Here is a 16,915-nt window from a genome sequence, read left to right as displayed (position 1 = left end):
CGGTTATGAAAATTTATAATTATAACCGTCTATATACCATATATACCAGGGTCCAATATACCGTCCGTATACTAGGATCTTGGAGACTCAGCTATTTTTTTTCTTATAGAAACCTGGCTGAACACAAACAAATAATAGGACAAATCGTCTTTTATTGTAACATGCTATTTTAATGTGTTAAGTCTTTAACGCCCTTACGTGTAGCAACTATTAAAAAATTTTCATACATGGTAAGTGTTAAAAAAATTAATAAGCCATCAGCAAAAGGCAGCCACTGTTTCCAAAACCTGCAAGAGAACAAACTTTCTTATCAATCGATCTCATTAAAAAAGTTATTCGAATATTATACATTAAATAATAATTTTGTTTTTTTTTTGTTTGTTAACCCTACATTTTGTCGTCTGGGTGTCCTTTGTCGCCTTTTTTGCGCCGGAGGTAATTCGGGTGTTAAATTATCAAGTACAGGATATCTTTTAGGATAAAGAGCGTCGAGGCACGACGGTTATTACTTTATTTTTATCTCTTCCAATTTCGGATACATTTTTTAATACATTCTATTACGTTCAACAAAAAAAATGCCTAATCAAAATTGAAAATAGGTTCCCAAAAATAATTTTTTGCTTAGATGGGTAGACGAGCTCACGGCCCCCCTGGTGTTAAGTGGCTACCGGAGTGCATAGACATCTACAACGTAAATGCCGCCACCCACCTTGAGATATGAGTTCTAAGGCCTCAGTATAGTTACAACGACTGCTCCACCTTTTAAACCGAAACGCATTACTGCTTGTATTTTCTCCTTCCATACTCCTCTATCATATACCATCTCTCCGCTCACTCCCCCTTAACACGTATCGTCTTCCACACAATCCATTCATTTTTTCTTAGGTCTACCTCTTCCTCTAAAGCCTTCCAAATTAAAAACCTTAAAACATGAAGTCGAAATCTCCATTGTATAGTATATAGAGTAGAAATACATTATCTCCTCAGAAATAGCTCCCTGATACATTTTTTTTTCAGCCATGAATTGTCATTTTCAGTCTTGATTCACGAATAGCTTTGTAAGAACAAAAGGCTAGATTTATAGGTCTCCGTTCAAGACGTAACGCTATCATAAAAACTGTCAGGATTTCAAAGTGGCTATTTCAAAAACTAGACGTGTGAAAAAGAATCTTTAAAATAGATAATATCTATAATATAGATAAATATTTTATTTTTTTATACTCCATGTAGAATTGTAGATAGACGAGCACACAGCCCACCTAATGGTGAGTGGTTACCGTCGCCCATAGACATCAGCAATGCCAGGGACAGAATCAAGCCATATTTACATTCGATTGGGGATTTCGTTTAAAACTTTGTTTGCATTAGATTAGACTAGCATACGATCCATCCGGTGTTAAGTGGCTATCAGAGACCATTGATAACGCAAAGTGAATATTGCCACTCGAAATGAGCAGATAAGAAGAAGTCACCATTTTGTATACAATGGCTACAATTTTCTAACCGAAGATATTATACTTGTTTTTTTTATTGCTTAAATGAGTAGACGAGCTCACGGCCCACCTGGCGCTAAGTGGTTACCGGAGCCCATAGTCATCTACAACGTAAATGCCGCTACCCACGACTGCCCTGCCCTTCAAACCGAAACGCATTACTGCTTCATGGCAGAAATGGGCAGGGTGGTGGTACCTACCCGTGCGGACTAACAAATCGTCCTACCACCAGTAAAAACAAAGAATTTTGAAGTTATTCCCACATTTGGAAATTCTTGAAAGTAACTTTGAGTGATATCCTTTACAAAGATAGATCTAATTTAAGCTAATCAAATCGTGTCAAAAATATTATTCTTCCAACTTACTTCTAAAAATCAACAGACTAATAATAATTGCGGTTAGTAAATTGCCGATGAGTTGTTTTCCTTGATACTTAGAGGTCGAAGTCCTACTGAAATATACTTTACCGGATTTTTTACTATATTATGGGTGGCGCATTTACGTTGTAGATGTCCATGGGCTCCAGTAACCACTTAACACCAGGTGGGCTGTGAGCTCATCCACCCACCTAAGCAATAAAAAAAAATGTACGAATACATTATGCATACTTGATATGAGAGTTTATTGTGTTTTCTTATAAAATACGCTATATTATTATTATCTTCAGAGAGTGGTTTAATTGAATTGTGTATCAAAATAATCAGTGTCCAGAAAAATAAACATTTTTATTTTATTTTATTTAAATAACATTTGGTTTCCATGAGAGTTTCATATCTACAAATAAATTAAAAATGAAACGTCAGTCTGTAACTTACAAACTTTTAATCGTAATTTCTGCAAGCCGGGACAGCCACCAGCCGCTTCAGGCAAGAAGAGTTTTGATCTCGTACGAAGCCAATAAAAACATTATTGTTTTATTTCGTATCTAGAGTAGTGGAGGCACATTTTTTTTTTTTTTTTTATTTCTTAGATGGATGGACGAGCTCACAGCCCACCTAGTGATAAGTGGTTACTGGAGCCCATAGACATCTACAACGTAAATGTGCCACCCACCTCGAGATATAAGTTCTAAGATCTCAGTATAGTTACAACGGCTACCCCACCCTTCGATCCGAAACGCATTACTGCTTCACGGCGGAAATAGGCGGGGTGGTGGTACCTACCCGTGCGGACTCCCAAGAGGACCTACCACGTGACGGTATACCATAATTTCGGAACGTTATTAAAAGAAACTACTGGTGGTAGGACGTCTTGTGAGTCCGCACGGGTAGCACCGTCCTGCCTATTTCTGCCGTGAAGCAGTAACGCTTTTGGTTTGAATGGTTGGCAGATGTTGTACTAAAAAAACTGAGACCTTAGAACTCATCTCTCATGGTGGGTGGTGGCATTTACGTTGCAGATATCTATGGGCTCCGGGAACCACTTAACACCAGGTGGGCCGTGAACTCGTGCACCCATCTAAGTAATAAAATAAACAAATTCTCTTTTAAATTACAGCGTCATATAAACTTTCTTAAAAAAAAAAAAAGTTCATCATTTTAATTTTCAAACTCCGGCATAATAAAACTGACAGTAAATATGATCATTATTAGAGCCGTGTTTACGATTTGTGAAATCGTCACAAAAAAAAAACGCACCGAGGCACCTGGATTTCTTGAGGCGCGGCCCCATAAATCCCGCGCCCTCGTTCTTAATAACCTACGCACGAACTAAAGACAAATCGCCATAAACATGTGTAGCATACAATCATATCAAATTCTATGTACAGGGTGTATTGGTATGAAAATAGTTAAGTACAAAGCTATGCGACTATACCGGGGGTTCGATTCTCAGAACAGGCATCGATAATTCAAAAACTACTTCCATTATAAATGTTAAAATGTGATACAAATCTTTTTGTGGAAATCTATATAAAATATTAATTAAAATGCTAAAAAATATTAATCTAGTCTCAATTTAACCACAGACTTTAAACAATAACTAAATTTTGATAATAAACAAAAGGGTATATATTATTCGTGTGTGTGTCAAATATACTATGGTAGTGTGTGTAATGTTCTCTTTATTGATTAAGTGTATTTTGTATGCAAAAAAAAAAATTAGCATTCTGCACTGCTTCTCTATTATTTATTATTATTATTAACACTTTATTTCAGTTTTTTTTTTTTTTTAAAACCATAACATTTTGTTAGTAATAATTACTTATAATCTATGTTAGTAACTTAAAAAAAAAAAAAAAAATCTAACACATAACTATCATTATATACATTTTACACAATTTTTTTTTTTTTTTTTTTTTCTCCTTCCAAGTGCCTACTGCAAAGGCTATTGATCAGCAGTCCCTCGATCTTGCTCGATACGATTCTCAAAAGACTTATATTCTCTATAAATGTGGAAAATTTCATACTCCTCCGTCCGCGCAATCTTCGTAAATAGGGATACAAAGGTTTTGTTTCACGTATTATTATATGTATAGATACTCTGCTTACCTTAGGGTGGATTCCGGTCACCGTCCTCGTCGAACCCGTCGCTTGCGACGAAGGGCTCGACGAGCGAACTAACCCATAGACACAGCCCACTGAGTTTCTCGCCGGAACTCTCTTCTCAGTGGGTCGCGTTTCCGATCCGGTGGTAGATTCTGCGAAGCAATGCTCTTGCTAGGGTCAGTGTTTTTTTTTTTACGCCTTTCCCCGCCCATAGACTCGGCAGGACCTTATTATTCTATGTAACACATTCATACAATTTCTCGCTTGTATGCCTTTCGCACTGACATGCCTCATACTATATCTTTCTTTCATCCATCACCTTCCTTTCTTAGCCGGGTGGGACTCCCGCTACTTGACTACCTTTTATTGTTATCTCTTGGGGGAATAATTTTGCTACGTATGTGACCGTTTATTGTAACCTTGGTGTTACTACATACTTTTTTGTTTAACAGCTTTACAACATTGTCCAATACAATACAGCTACAACATTTTTAAACTTCTATTTTCTTACTGCTAAGGTCAGTGTTAGCATTACTCCGGTTTGAGCCCCGTGAGCTCACCTACTAGTTACGGTTACGCTGAAATAGCCTCTCAAGGCTATCAGCTTAGGTAGGAAAAATAGGGTGGTTTAATGCTGTTACGATTTCTGGAACAATTTTTACACACCCTGTATGGGCCATATAGGAATCAGCTTTTATAACAGGAACGTAATCGGAGTCGACAATAAAACTGGATTTTTATTGGTTCTCATTGAAGATATAACGACCTACGTTAGTTCGGTAGGGTCATAATTTCTTTTTGGCACACAGATGGGTGTACCAGTTTACGACCCACATGATGCTGACAAATGGGAATACTCGCTTTGGGACATGAGGTCTAAACTCAATCAAATGGTAATAACCAGTCTCTCGCCTTTTAGAACACATTACTGCTTCGCACCAGATATAGTGGTGGTGTTTATCTATATGCAGGCTCAAAAGACGCCTTACCACCAGCAAAACATTTTTTCTACATACCTACTACATTAAGGTTTTTGTTTTATCTTTAGCTGATTCACTCAGAACAGATACAACGGCGACTGGTATTTGTTAATTTAAAGTCCAAGTGTTAGATTGAAAATCAAATTTTAGGGATAAAATATAAAATATAATAAAACCTATTTAGAATTTTAATTCAAAAGAGAATTCATCTCGAGCGTTATTAAAACAAATTTGCTATTTTTCAGTATCTGAACGTCAAAATGTCAGCGAGCGACGTCCGCCATGACACTATTCCTCTTTCGAATCTAGCCGCCAAGAGCAACACATCAATTTTATATTTCTCTTAAGTTATTCTTTAATTTGTCATATAAAGGACAAATAAATATCTCAAAACAATAAATACAGTCGACACTTATTTACCACAACGCAACAGCTATAAAACAAAAAGATAACTGATACAACAACATGCCAATATATTATATATTATATAGTTAAGTTCAAAACTACTGAATAATAAGAAAAAAACAACAAAAAAACAAATGGAAAACTAAAGATAAAGTCATACTCCGCGGCAGAATCAAACAAGCTAGAAGTACCGTATATCCATAAAGAAACTAAGTTAAATGTCATTGTAATGCTTTTTTAACTCTACCTAATTTTATTATCCACCTGATATTTATCGATACTTGGAATTGAAGTCTTAATTACATTGTTTATATGCTATTGTGTTTCTTAAACTAACAATTATTTATTATCGTTCTTTTTTCCAGATAAACTATTCGACGTTGAATGTCATGCCGTGAAGCGTTACAGAAGGACGACACGTAGTACTTATGAAGCGAAAACTATGCACTCCGCCCTTTAACTGTGACGACATGGAAGAGCTAAATGTTGTAAGTAGTTAATAATTTTTTGTGCTATTCATAAATTTTTTTTGACACGTTATTAAAGAGGTGTCGACTATATCCAGAATTTTCCAGAACATTCCCGATAATACTAGTTGTTTTGATATGCGTTTGCTTGCTATCTCACGACAAATAACGTTACTTGTACCGGTACAACAACATTATAAATATTATAACACTCATGACTCTGTAAAGGGTCGCAGGTAATCTTTTTTTTTTTTGCTTAGATGGATGGACGAGCTCACAGCCCATCTGGTGCTAAGTGGTTACTGGAGCCCATAGACATCTACAACGTAAATGCGCCACCCACCCTGAGATATAAGTTCTAAGGTCTCAGTATAGTTACAACGGCTACCCCACCCTTCAAACCGAAAGACATTACTGCTTCACGGCAGAAATAGGCAGGGCGGTGGTACCTACCCGTGCGGACTCACAAGAGGTCCTACCACCAGTAACGATTAGGCCGGATTCATTGTTTCGGAAACCCAGAGACCATGTGGGATCAGCGGTGGAGGCAGAAGTAAAACTAAAAGACATTCATGCCGTACGTACGTATGTACGAAAAATATTTAGCTGACTTATAAAATTTACTTTTTGTGTGTGACACTTCTGATATCTTACAATACTGTAGCACATTAATTCATGCCTATATACCGACATCAGAAACAAAATCAGTCAAGAGTGAAATCGTCTAATACAATCAATAGCATTTTGAACAAAAACCGAACTCAGACGTAACCTTAATCAACGGCATTACGTTCCTTTCACGAATATTCCATTTACGATTTCATTACATTTATTATGAACACCTCAATCTGTATTAAAATAGAATACGAATAAAGAAAAGCTTTCCTCACGTAAAATCCCCGTTTCGGCCATTTATCATTTCTGTAACCTTAAATCTCTGTAATGATGAAATATTTCGTCCAACGACCGAGCCATACTTAGCTTCTAACTAATTACTGAACTTATAAAATATTACTTAAGAATGACTAGCCGGATTGGGTGAATGGAGCTTCGATCGCGAAGATGCCGACTCTTCTAAAAGCCACATTTTGGGGTTACGCGAACAAAATGAAAAACAAAAAATCGAACCATCTTAATCCTTTAACGTTTTTTGATTTAATCTGTTTATTCGTCACCTGGTTGCCTGATAGCGAACTCGCTATCAGCAAAAGAACCATTTGCATAAACAGATTTATTTTTAAACAAGCTGTACCCGTCCGCTTCGCTGGGCATTTAAAATTAACATTATTATTTCTCACCCCCACAAATATTCTCATCATTAACGCCCCGGCAACTGGTGTAGGGAGTCCAACACTCATATAAATATTAGCCTATCCATTAAGTACATGCCTTTTCTACATGAATACCAAGTTTCAAGTCAACCGGATGCATGGTTTAGTAGTTATAACGTGACATCCGTAAAAACCACTGTAGATTTATATATTAGTATAGGCAATTATGAATGTATGCATTATGAAATGTAAATGAGATTAAAAAATACCTTTTCATACGGCAGAGTCATATTACTAAAAACCGACTAATATTGTAGCTAATAAATGAACAACGTGCATTGCATGTGTTAGTATTTAGAAGTGATATACTTCAGAACCATCCATCATCTAGACTAGCTAACCGTCATAATATATATCAGACTATAGTCTCCGGTCACAGCACCTGATACCTTCTACTATATTTTTTTTATTGCCCTTGTAGGCAGACGAGCATACGGCCCACCTGATGGTGAGTGGTTACCGTCGCCCATGGACTTCAGCAATGCCAGGGGCAGAGCCAAGCCGCTGCCTGCCAAATTTACCAAACCTACAATTTTTTTATTTATTTTTATATTTTAATTGCCTACCAAACCTACTATTTTTTTATTTATTGTTTAGATGGGTGGACGAGCTCACAGCCCACCTGGTGTTAAGTGGTTACTAGAGCCCATAGACATCTACAACTTAAATGCGCCACCCACCTTGAGATATAAGTTCTAAGGTCTCAGTATAGTTACAACGGCTACCCCACCCTTCAAACCGAAACGCATTACTGCTTCACGGCAGAAATAGGCAGGGCGGTGGTACCTACCCGCGCGGACTCACAAGAGGTCCTACCACCAGTAATTACGCAAATTAGAATTTTTGCGGGTTTGATTTTTATTAAACGATGTTATTCCTTCACCGTGGAAGTCAATCATGAACATTTGTTGAGTACGTATTTCATTAGAAAAATTGGTACCCGCCTGAGATTCGAACAGCAGTGCATCGTTCAACACGAATGCACCGGACGTCTTATGCTTTAGGCCACGACGACCAATAAATCTACGATATTAAGAAAATAAAGCTACTGTTTACTATACAACAGAAATAGGCTTAGGTACTAACGAGAAGACTACTAACTAACTAAGCGAAATAATTCCCTGATCTTTTCATAATTATTGTAAGTATATGCTATGATGAAATAACATAATCCTTATTGAATGCCAGGAACACCTTTGCGTTTAGACCTTAAGAAAGGATTATAAGGAACGCTTTGAACGTCGAGAAAGCTCGAGGTAATTACGTAATAATTATTTTCATCTACTTAATCATGCCATAAATGAAATTGCTATGAGAAAAACATTTCTTTTTTCTTTCTTTCATGTAAAAATATGATTCTTGTGTTTATTAGTTCATATAATATAATAGCAATCGTAATAATATTTTAAAAATATACATATCTTCATTCAATAAAAATTGTCTCTCTCTTTTAATACAATTAATTTAAACATAGTGGCCAACTATCGATTGAAATGCGCACTTTCATCATGGGATAACAATTAGGATCTCCAAATTATCATGGGGTATGATTCTGAATGAGAAATAAAGCATTATCAAGCGATTTAAGATCGGGAGTATACGATGGCCACTCTTCAATTCTGTAGTCGTTATTTTTCCAGCTACACTTCTGTGGATCAAGAATTCTGTCCCGTTGCCAAGCCTTGTTGAAAGGACCATTCTTGGTTAAGGAACGTGGTGTTGTCAAGGTCAACAGGTCAAGAGAGATCCACCTTCTGTAGAAGCGCATCTTGACACACTAAGCTCGGTGTTTTGATAGATTTTTCACAAAAATATAGCACAATGTATAATTTTATTGTTTTTTTTCTTATTATTCTTATTCTAATATAGTATGTATAGCCAGACAGTGTTTATCGCTTTGATTGATACACATAATAGGTACCTAAATAGTACATGACCTCGTAGTATTTGTGTTGGATATACATATATTTCAACGACGGAGATGCTTTTTTGTCCGATATGAAAAAACATTATTGCAAAATACATCAATCTTCAACTTTTTCTCGTCTATATCACTGTTCGGATTTACTCAAATATTTATTTAGTATGCCATCTGTCTTCTTCGCCACTTCAGAAGAATGATCAACATCTACATATACCTATCATTAAAATAATACTACCAGTAAAATATATAAATAAAAATTAAAATAAAACTTCATTTATTCAGAATTTTTACTAACAATAAAAAACAATAATCCTACAATCCTATTCAACTAAGACGCTGGAAATATCGTCCATTTGTTTATCAATTTCTTCCGAAGCATTTGACTCGTCTGCTTTGTTCTGAGAAAGCATAACAATAGACTCCCTACCATCTTCTTCGATTCTTTTCTTGTGCATTTTAATAAAGTCTTCGTGGGCATTTAATGCTTGCCGTCTCTCTTTTCCTTCAGCTATAGTCGCCTCCCAAGAGAATGGTATTTTATAAGGATTTTCTTTCACCATTTTGTGAGCAAAGCTTTTTAGATTTTCATAATCTTCAAGATACTCTCTTTTTAAAGATTCTTTATCGTCAGAGAGTAAGCTCTTCTTTACTTTTTCTTTCTTCTTTATCGCTTCGGGAAATAATATCGCGACAGTGTCATTAAATATCGTTTTTTGGTTTTTCATTATTTCTAGCATTCGTCTTTCTTTTTCTAATCTTTGAGCTTCTAGTTCACGTAAGGGTTTTTCGTGTTCAATCAATTCAGCTCGATTTATCCTTTTTTTGACAGCTATAGTTCTTTCTATCAACTTTTGGATAATCTTCTGCCACCTTTCCTCTGGGCCGACAACTTTTAATTTTGCTAGCCTCCTCGCTTCTGCCTCTTCTTCTAGTTTATTTTGTTCTTCTTCTCTAAGTCTCTTTTTTTCTTCTTCTTTTTCAGCTAGCAAAGCGCCTTCTTTCCTTTTCATTTCTAGAAGAATATGTGGATTATTCTTCATCCATTTGTCTTGCCACTCTATAAATGACGTCATTACTTTTAATTCTCTACTCATCATGTTTTCCATTCGAGATTTGTAGGTCGGGTTTTCAATCATAAATATAGGCGGTACTAAAAACATTCGAAATGACCCGTTTACGTCACTCACGCCTATTATATTCTTAGCCAATGGCAGAGTATGAAGACTAACTCCTGTCAACATATTTCCAGAAAGGGTCTGTATCGAAATCGGTTGATCGCTCCTTATAAGTAAATCCCAAGTCTCGAGTTCACCTTCGTAAGTGGTTAAAAATAGCAAACTTGGCTTATACAGAGACCAGGCGGCATCTGTCAACCGATACGGCCTTTTCTTCCAGAATAGCGGTCGTTGCATGAGATTATCAGACCAAATTGCGAAAATTTTACCACCGACTGTCACCGTTATACCACTGATAAAAGGATTTTTCTGTGTACACGTTATTATTCCATCGTGAAGAGTGCAAGAAAATTTAATATCACAATATTCTGAATTCACAACCTCCCCTGTATTAAACTCGTGGCCTTCCCATTGAATGCGTCTTATCTCTCCGTGCTGTGAACCACTATATACGATGGTATTTATGTCTGCTTCAGTTTGAGGCACGATTTCACATGTAAAATACTTTCTACCGCTACCTGTGTTTCTTGGAGTGTGAATGTAGTTTATAATTGGGGCATTCAATCCGAAACTTTGCACAGGCAATATTTCGGGTTGACCTGCGACACCAAGTATTAATTTGTACAACGGCTGCAAATTTCTATCCAAAATTTTATACGGAGAAACATCTACTAATAAGCCAGACGGTCGTTTTGGAACTCTTTTAGACTTTTTAATTTTTTTAGCATCAAATTGACTTATATTTTGTACTGATAAACTCCAAATCAAAATGTTACCATCGTCAGATCCACTTAGAAACATAAAAGTCTTCTTTTCCTTTTCATTTACCTCAAATTTCCCTGTGGCAGTTATATTAAAGTTGGGAGAGAGCCATTTAATTGCTGTGACAGATCCATAATGACTTGTCATCAAATTACTTAGAGCAGTGCTTTGTACCACAGAATCGTCTCGTATATTTTTCATCCAACCCATATGAGCATTCATTGCTATACGATACTTTTCTCTAGTCTCGCTTAAAACTTCAATCTTTTCAACATTATCAAGCCTGTTCGTTATATCCCATATTACAACTTGACCATTAATTAAACCACCTACAAGAATATTTTCATCAAACGGACAAAAAGACAAAACTTTCACCTCTCGAGGCGATTCTAAATACAGTTTTGGTATTAAACTATCAATATGACTCCAGATCATGACTGGGTTCATTCCGTAAACAGCTCTTTGTATTGGATCTTGACGCGTGCTTATCGTTTTCATAACGGAGGGCGAACCATCGGCGTAGCAAATCGCAACAATACCTGACCACATAGGGTGAAATACTGCACTAGCAATATATTTGTCTTTCGCTCTGACGTCAGTGAAACAAACGTATTCTTCGAATATCATCGAATTATAAATATCGGTTGTTTTTTGAACTATTAAATTTGGATAATCATTGCAGTACATGTCCATCACTGTATTGAGTTCTACTATCGTGTCCATTTCTTCACACTTCTTGGTCACAAAATTATTGATCATTTTGATATAGGACGGTCGTCGCATACGTTTCAACGCAGCTCTGTACGCCGCCAGTCCTACTTCATCTGGAGCCTGTTTGACCTCCGCTTCGTCCTCCTCAGAACTTTCTTCTTTATTTTTAGTTGGTGACGTTTGTCCTGTATCACCACCAGCCTCTACATCATCTACTTGACTTAGAGCATCAGCTATAGATTGAGTCCACATATTTTGAGGATACCTTAAGTCGGTTTGAGCTTCCCTATTAATCTTTGCAGGCGCTGCTTGAGAACCACAATCTATTCTACGCTTAAAAACATTATTAAACTTCTGCCGATAAGGTGTCAGCTCGATATAACCATCACGAACTGAACTTGTATCACGAATACGAAATTTATCAGGTTGATAAACAGTAGGAAACTTTGCCTTTACTTCCATTTCCATTAGAGGTCGTGTATTGATTGGAACGAGCCCCTTAATTTCCACTTCACTTCCAAAACTTTTCCAAGGCCTTGGTTTCTTTTGGACAGCCTTTTCTAGTTTCTTCTCTTGTCTCCTTATAAATTTATCAGATTGCTGCTTACAATGATCTCTTGCGTCTTTTGTAAGGCACACATAGAATTCATCAACGTCGTTTGATTCATCAGCAATGTACCCCATAAAAACTGTTTCACTATCATACGCTTCTATTTGTTGTTTCAAAGAATGAAATTCTGACAGTTCACCGCCAATATCGATTGTCTCTAATATTTTGGACTTAATGACTTCCTTCCAAGGATATTGAGCATTTACATGTGTTCCTACGACCATTTCGATTTGACTCTGTGTTTCTTCGCCTAGAACAACTTTGAATACTCCTTCTACTTCATATTTGGGTATGAATCGTTTTCTTCGTGGTTGTGGTTGCTGCGATAACATATTATCTTGCCTTGGCTCTTTGGTTTCGACTGAAATAAAAATGTTTCTAATTTAATATCGCAATTTGATAGTTACGTCAATTTATGTGACGTTTATTCATGAAGGTTTACAAAAGAAAACTAAACTGGAACTCTGTTCATAACAATTATTTGTATATTTAATATTTTATTGGTATCATAAACCCAATGGAGTAGATTCCACCATACAACTTATTTCAACAGCAATTGAACTATGAAGGTACTATTATAGTTTAGAGGCATAACACCAGGGGAACTCCGACTCCAACTCTACATTTTTACTAAAAACATTTAGAAATACCTATTAAATAAGTACATAGTTTCCTTTTTTTTAAGACGCTTTTTTAACAAGATTTCGAAATAAGCACATCATAATACGTTGAGGCATTTTTTCTTTAATAAGTTTCCCAAATAAGAGTATTTAATTTTTCCAAAATTATAATATGATTACATAAATTTGCTCATATCTCGCATCGAACAACGTACACAAAACATAATCAGGATCGAAGAAATCGACGTAAGTAAGTACTGTTACCCATTAACATGCAATTTTTTATCAGATTATATGAAGTCGCCGTGGCCTAAAAGATAAGACGTCCGGTGCATTCGTGTTGAAGCGATGCCCCTGTGTTCGAATCCCGCAGACGGGTACCAATTTTTCTAATGAAATACGTACTCAACAACGGTTCACGATTGACTTCCACGGTGAAGGAATAACATCGTGTAATAAAAATCAAACCCGCAAAATTATAATTTGCGTGATTAATGGTAGTAGGACCTCTTGTGAGTCCTCGCGGGTAGGTACCACCACCCTGCCTATTTCTGCCGTGAAGCAGTAATGCGTTTCGGTTTGAAGGGTAGGGCAGCCGTTGTAACTATACTTGAGACCTTAGAACTTATATCTCACGGTGGGTGGCGCATTTACGTTGTAGATGTCTATGGGATCCAGTAACCACTTAACACCAGGTGGGCTGTGAGCTCGTCCACCCATCTAAGCAGTAAAAAAAAAAAGATTAAATTTTACACGATGTACCTTCGCAGTGAAAAAGTTTCGTACCATCATACGCATAATGATTTAGAAAAATATTAGTCTAGTCAAAACGAAGCATCGGTCATCTTACACATTAGACCAACACAATGGACTCATAGAAATAACTTTAAGCAAACTTAGTAAATTAAATTAACGAATTCCACTCGCTTGCAAATGACAAAAGTTAAGCTGCTTGTAAATTAAACTATCGCATCTCAGCTAAAAGCTTTCCCTTTCGTATAACTTAAAATGTTCGTTAAAGTAATTTACGAAATATTATGACTTGGCTTTTGAGATTTTAACTACTTTATACTATTATAGTTTGAATGATACCATCGTGAGGTTTATTAGTTTTTTCATATATCTAGTGCATATGAATTGTAGTGCACTACAAAAAACTGGGACTATAACTGTTTGAGAAAAAAATGTTAATTTAAAAATCCTTTGTTTTAGCAGTTTGATAATATATTTTGTGATTTTGTGAGCACGCAGTATATGAATACGTACAGCAACTCGAAATCTCTAGACCGATGCTATTTTACGACTACCTGCCAGATTATAACTTGCGTCAAAAAAAATAAGCTGCGATTTTAAATAAATAAATAGGAACAAATCGTATATAATCATGACCTACTAATTATGTACATAATTCCTTAATTTAATAAGTTAATCTTCAAATTCTTTAATTTTTGTATATCTATATTTTGTATCTATCTAATTATACAAAATATAGATATTTAAGGACTTTTTGGCGGGAACGCGTGGGGTGAAGTTGTGCGATTTGTTTTATTTTGCCTATTTAGTGTTTCTTCAGGTTTAAATGTGTAATAACGGAGGTTTATTAACTGTTTAGAATCTGTGAAAGTGCACAAATGTGGGAAAATGAAACAAAGCCGCTGGACGCAACTTCTCGGGATCCTCCAAAAAGTCCACTGAAAAAATCTTAGTAAATGACCACCATTTTACTAAGATTATATTTCATTCCATATCATCTCATTTCATTTAATTTCATCCCAGTTGATTAATGTCTCAAATTAATCATTTTCATTTCATTTCACTCCATTATATCATTTTTCATAAAAATAAGAATATAAATTAAAATAAGACATGACTTAAAGGTCTTAGTTACCAGGTCATAAAATCACTTTAAAAAAAAAAAGATATTTAAATATTAAACACCCAGACATATTACATTACGTATTAGAGAAATATTAAATTTCCAGAAGTCTCTTTACTTATGTACGGTTTGTTTTAAAATAATAAAAATAAAAATGTTCATGTTAAAGTTAAGGCAATTTTCGGATTGCCAAATAGCAACACTGTTGGTGGTAGCAATGCCAGTAGTGTGGTCGTGACATAATAAAAAAGGCGGTAGTCTGAAAAAACGGGACAGAAAAGCAGTGTATTCGGTAGTGAGCAGATGTCTAAAGATTGTACAAGTGGAGTTACGAATAAAGCAATACAAAATTAAGTAAACTACTGCAAACTGCGTATTATTTCCTGATTGTTGGAAGCGTAGTCCTACACTTAGATGACAATTATTTCCCAGTTATATTTTACTAAGTAGTTATTTTAAGAGAATAAGAATAAGTAGTTATATCTACCCCCTTGGTTTATGTATTGCCTTTGTTCGTAGAAAAGCGTACGGCGTATCTGATGATAAGTAGTCACTTTTGCTCATGGTCATCAACACTGCCAGGGGCATAGTCCAGTCGCTATCTACTGCTGAGGATCTCCTCTAAGCCTAGTTTGAAGAATGACGTGTCATAGGGTTTGGGAAACAGTGTGGAGGGGAGTTCATTCCGATGCCGGATGCTACCAGTTTAAATAAATCGTTTTTGTTTACATTTTCTATCCCGAAAGATGAATCTTATTTTTCGTGGTTTTATGGACAGCTCAAAGCTATCTAATAAACAGAGTTTTTGAAGTAAAATAGATGAGCTTCGCTTTAGTTGGAGATCGTCTAAAGAAACAAGTAGATATAAATAAATAAAAAATTCAGAGTAACATTCTATACAGTTCACGGAGAGTAATCATTGTGTCTCCAAAGGTTTCAACGACTCTTTGTATGTTTTGTCAGTGTTAATGTCATTGGTGGCGATTTCTTTTAGAACCACTTGCTCTTCAATCACAAAACTAAATGAGTTACAAAGCTGCTTACCATCTCTCGGCGTCCCTGAATCTTCTGTTGTGAACTCATCATCGTCACTTGATTCCGAACTACCCCTATCTTTATCATCAACGCCTTTACCCTTTTCATTTTCACTATCAGTATCACTCATTTTGTTTTTTTTTATTACACAAAACATCCAATTAAACACTCCGAAAACACTCTATTTGCTTTTATTTATTATAGAACCAAATTAAGCTATGAAAATCAGATACTGTCACATCGCGGTTAAACTTTAACCTGATTTCGTGTTATACATTAGGTCGGCAAACACGTAAACGAGTTATCATTCCCTCCTAACTTCGAACGGCCATTTCTGTTTGTTTATGTTTCTGTTAAATATTTCCATAACTCCTTCTTTAAAATGTCAAGAACAGCTGCAACAAGTCACATTGCAATAGGATGAATGGTTAAGGGACGCACGAATAATAAACATGTTGAGAAACAGTCGTTTTTGTAAGTGTAGAAGACTAATGGTACGCATGCGCTGAAAATCCTGGTACTGGCAGGTACTGAGGGTTACTAAGAATGTTTTTGGAAGAACTGATCGTCAGGTTTGATTTTTTATTGGATTCATAACGTAAAGTTGTTTTGAGATATTTTTTACCGCCTATTGTAGTCCAAATGTATCTGCTGGTAGACTTTTCTTTTATGTTGTATTTTGGTGTGCAATAAGGTATATTATCTACTATCTACTTATCTTCTAGAATGCTCACGGTATTTTTTAATATTGCTCAGATGGGTCAACGAACTCTCTGCCCGCGTGATGTTAAATATTTACCGAGGAACATAGACATTATAACGTGAAAGCCACCACCCATCTTGAATTAAGAGATCGGCAGAATGGTGATACCTCCCAAGACGCCCTACCAGAACATCTATTTGATGTCATGCGACTGTCGGAACCCAATGACACGAATGCGGCGGTCCACCTTGAGATAAAGTGAATCCATACATAACCTATTACTGTTTCAAAGAGACAACAGTCTTAACTTATGAATCTTTTTGACATAGAACTAGGA

At 36.0% G+C, this 16,915-nt stretch overlaps 2 protein-coding genes across 2 annotated transcripts in view; one reads left to right on the top strand and one right to left on the bottom strand.

The window, feature by feature from the left end:
* The window catches only part of LOC114245254 (uncharacterized), a 66,885-nt gene that overhangs the window by 40,574 nt on the left and 9,396 nt on the right, over positions 1-16,915 (top strand). The window contains exon 2 of the mRNA XM_028177356.2: positions 5,730-5,852. Coding sequence (XP_028033157.2) covers positions 5,793-5,852 — 60 coding nt within the window. The 5' untranslated portion in view covers positions 5,730-5,792. The remainder of the gene's footprint in view (positions 1-5,729; positions 5,853-16,915) is intronic.
* On the bottom strand, positions 9,344-13,383 carry mmm (missing minor mitochondria). Its single transcript, XM_089729609.1, has one exon. The coding sequence runs from the start codon at positions 12,674-12,676 to the stop codon at positions 9,407-9,409; it is 3,270 nt and encodes a 1,089-aa protein (XP_089585735.1). The 5' UTR covers positions 12,677-13,383; the 3' UTR covers positions 9,344-9,406.

The sequence above is a fragment of the Bombyx mandarina genome, chromosome 09 (assembly GCF_030267445.1).
Source record: "Bombyx mandarina strain Sakado chromosome 09, ASM3026744v2".
NCBI classification, from domain to species: domain Eukaryota; kingdom Metazoa; phylum Arthropoda; class Insecta; order Lepidoptera; family Bombycidae; genus Bombyx; species Bombyx mandarina.
This window is presented reverse-complemented; position numbering and strand designations above follow the sequence as displayed.

Coding starts and splice junctions, on each gene's coding strand:
- mmm (XM_089729609.1), bottom strand. CDS start 12,676: ATGTTATCGCAGCAACCACAACCACGAAGAAAACGATTCATACCCAAA.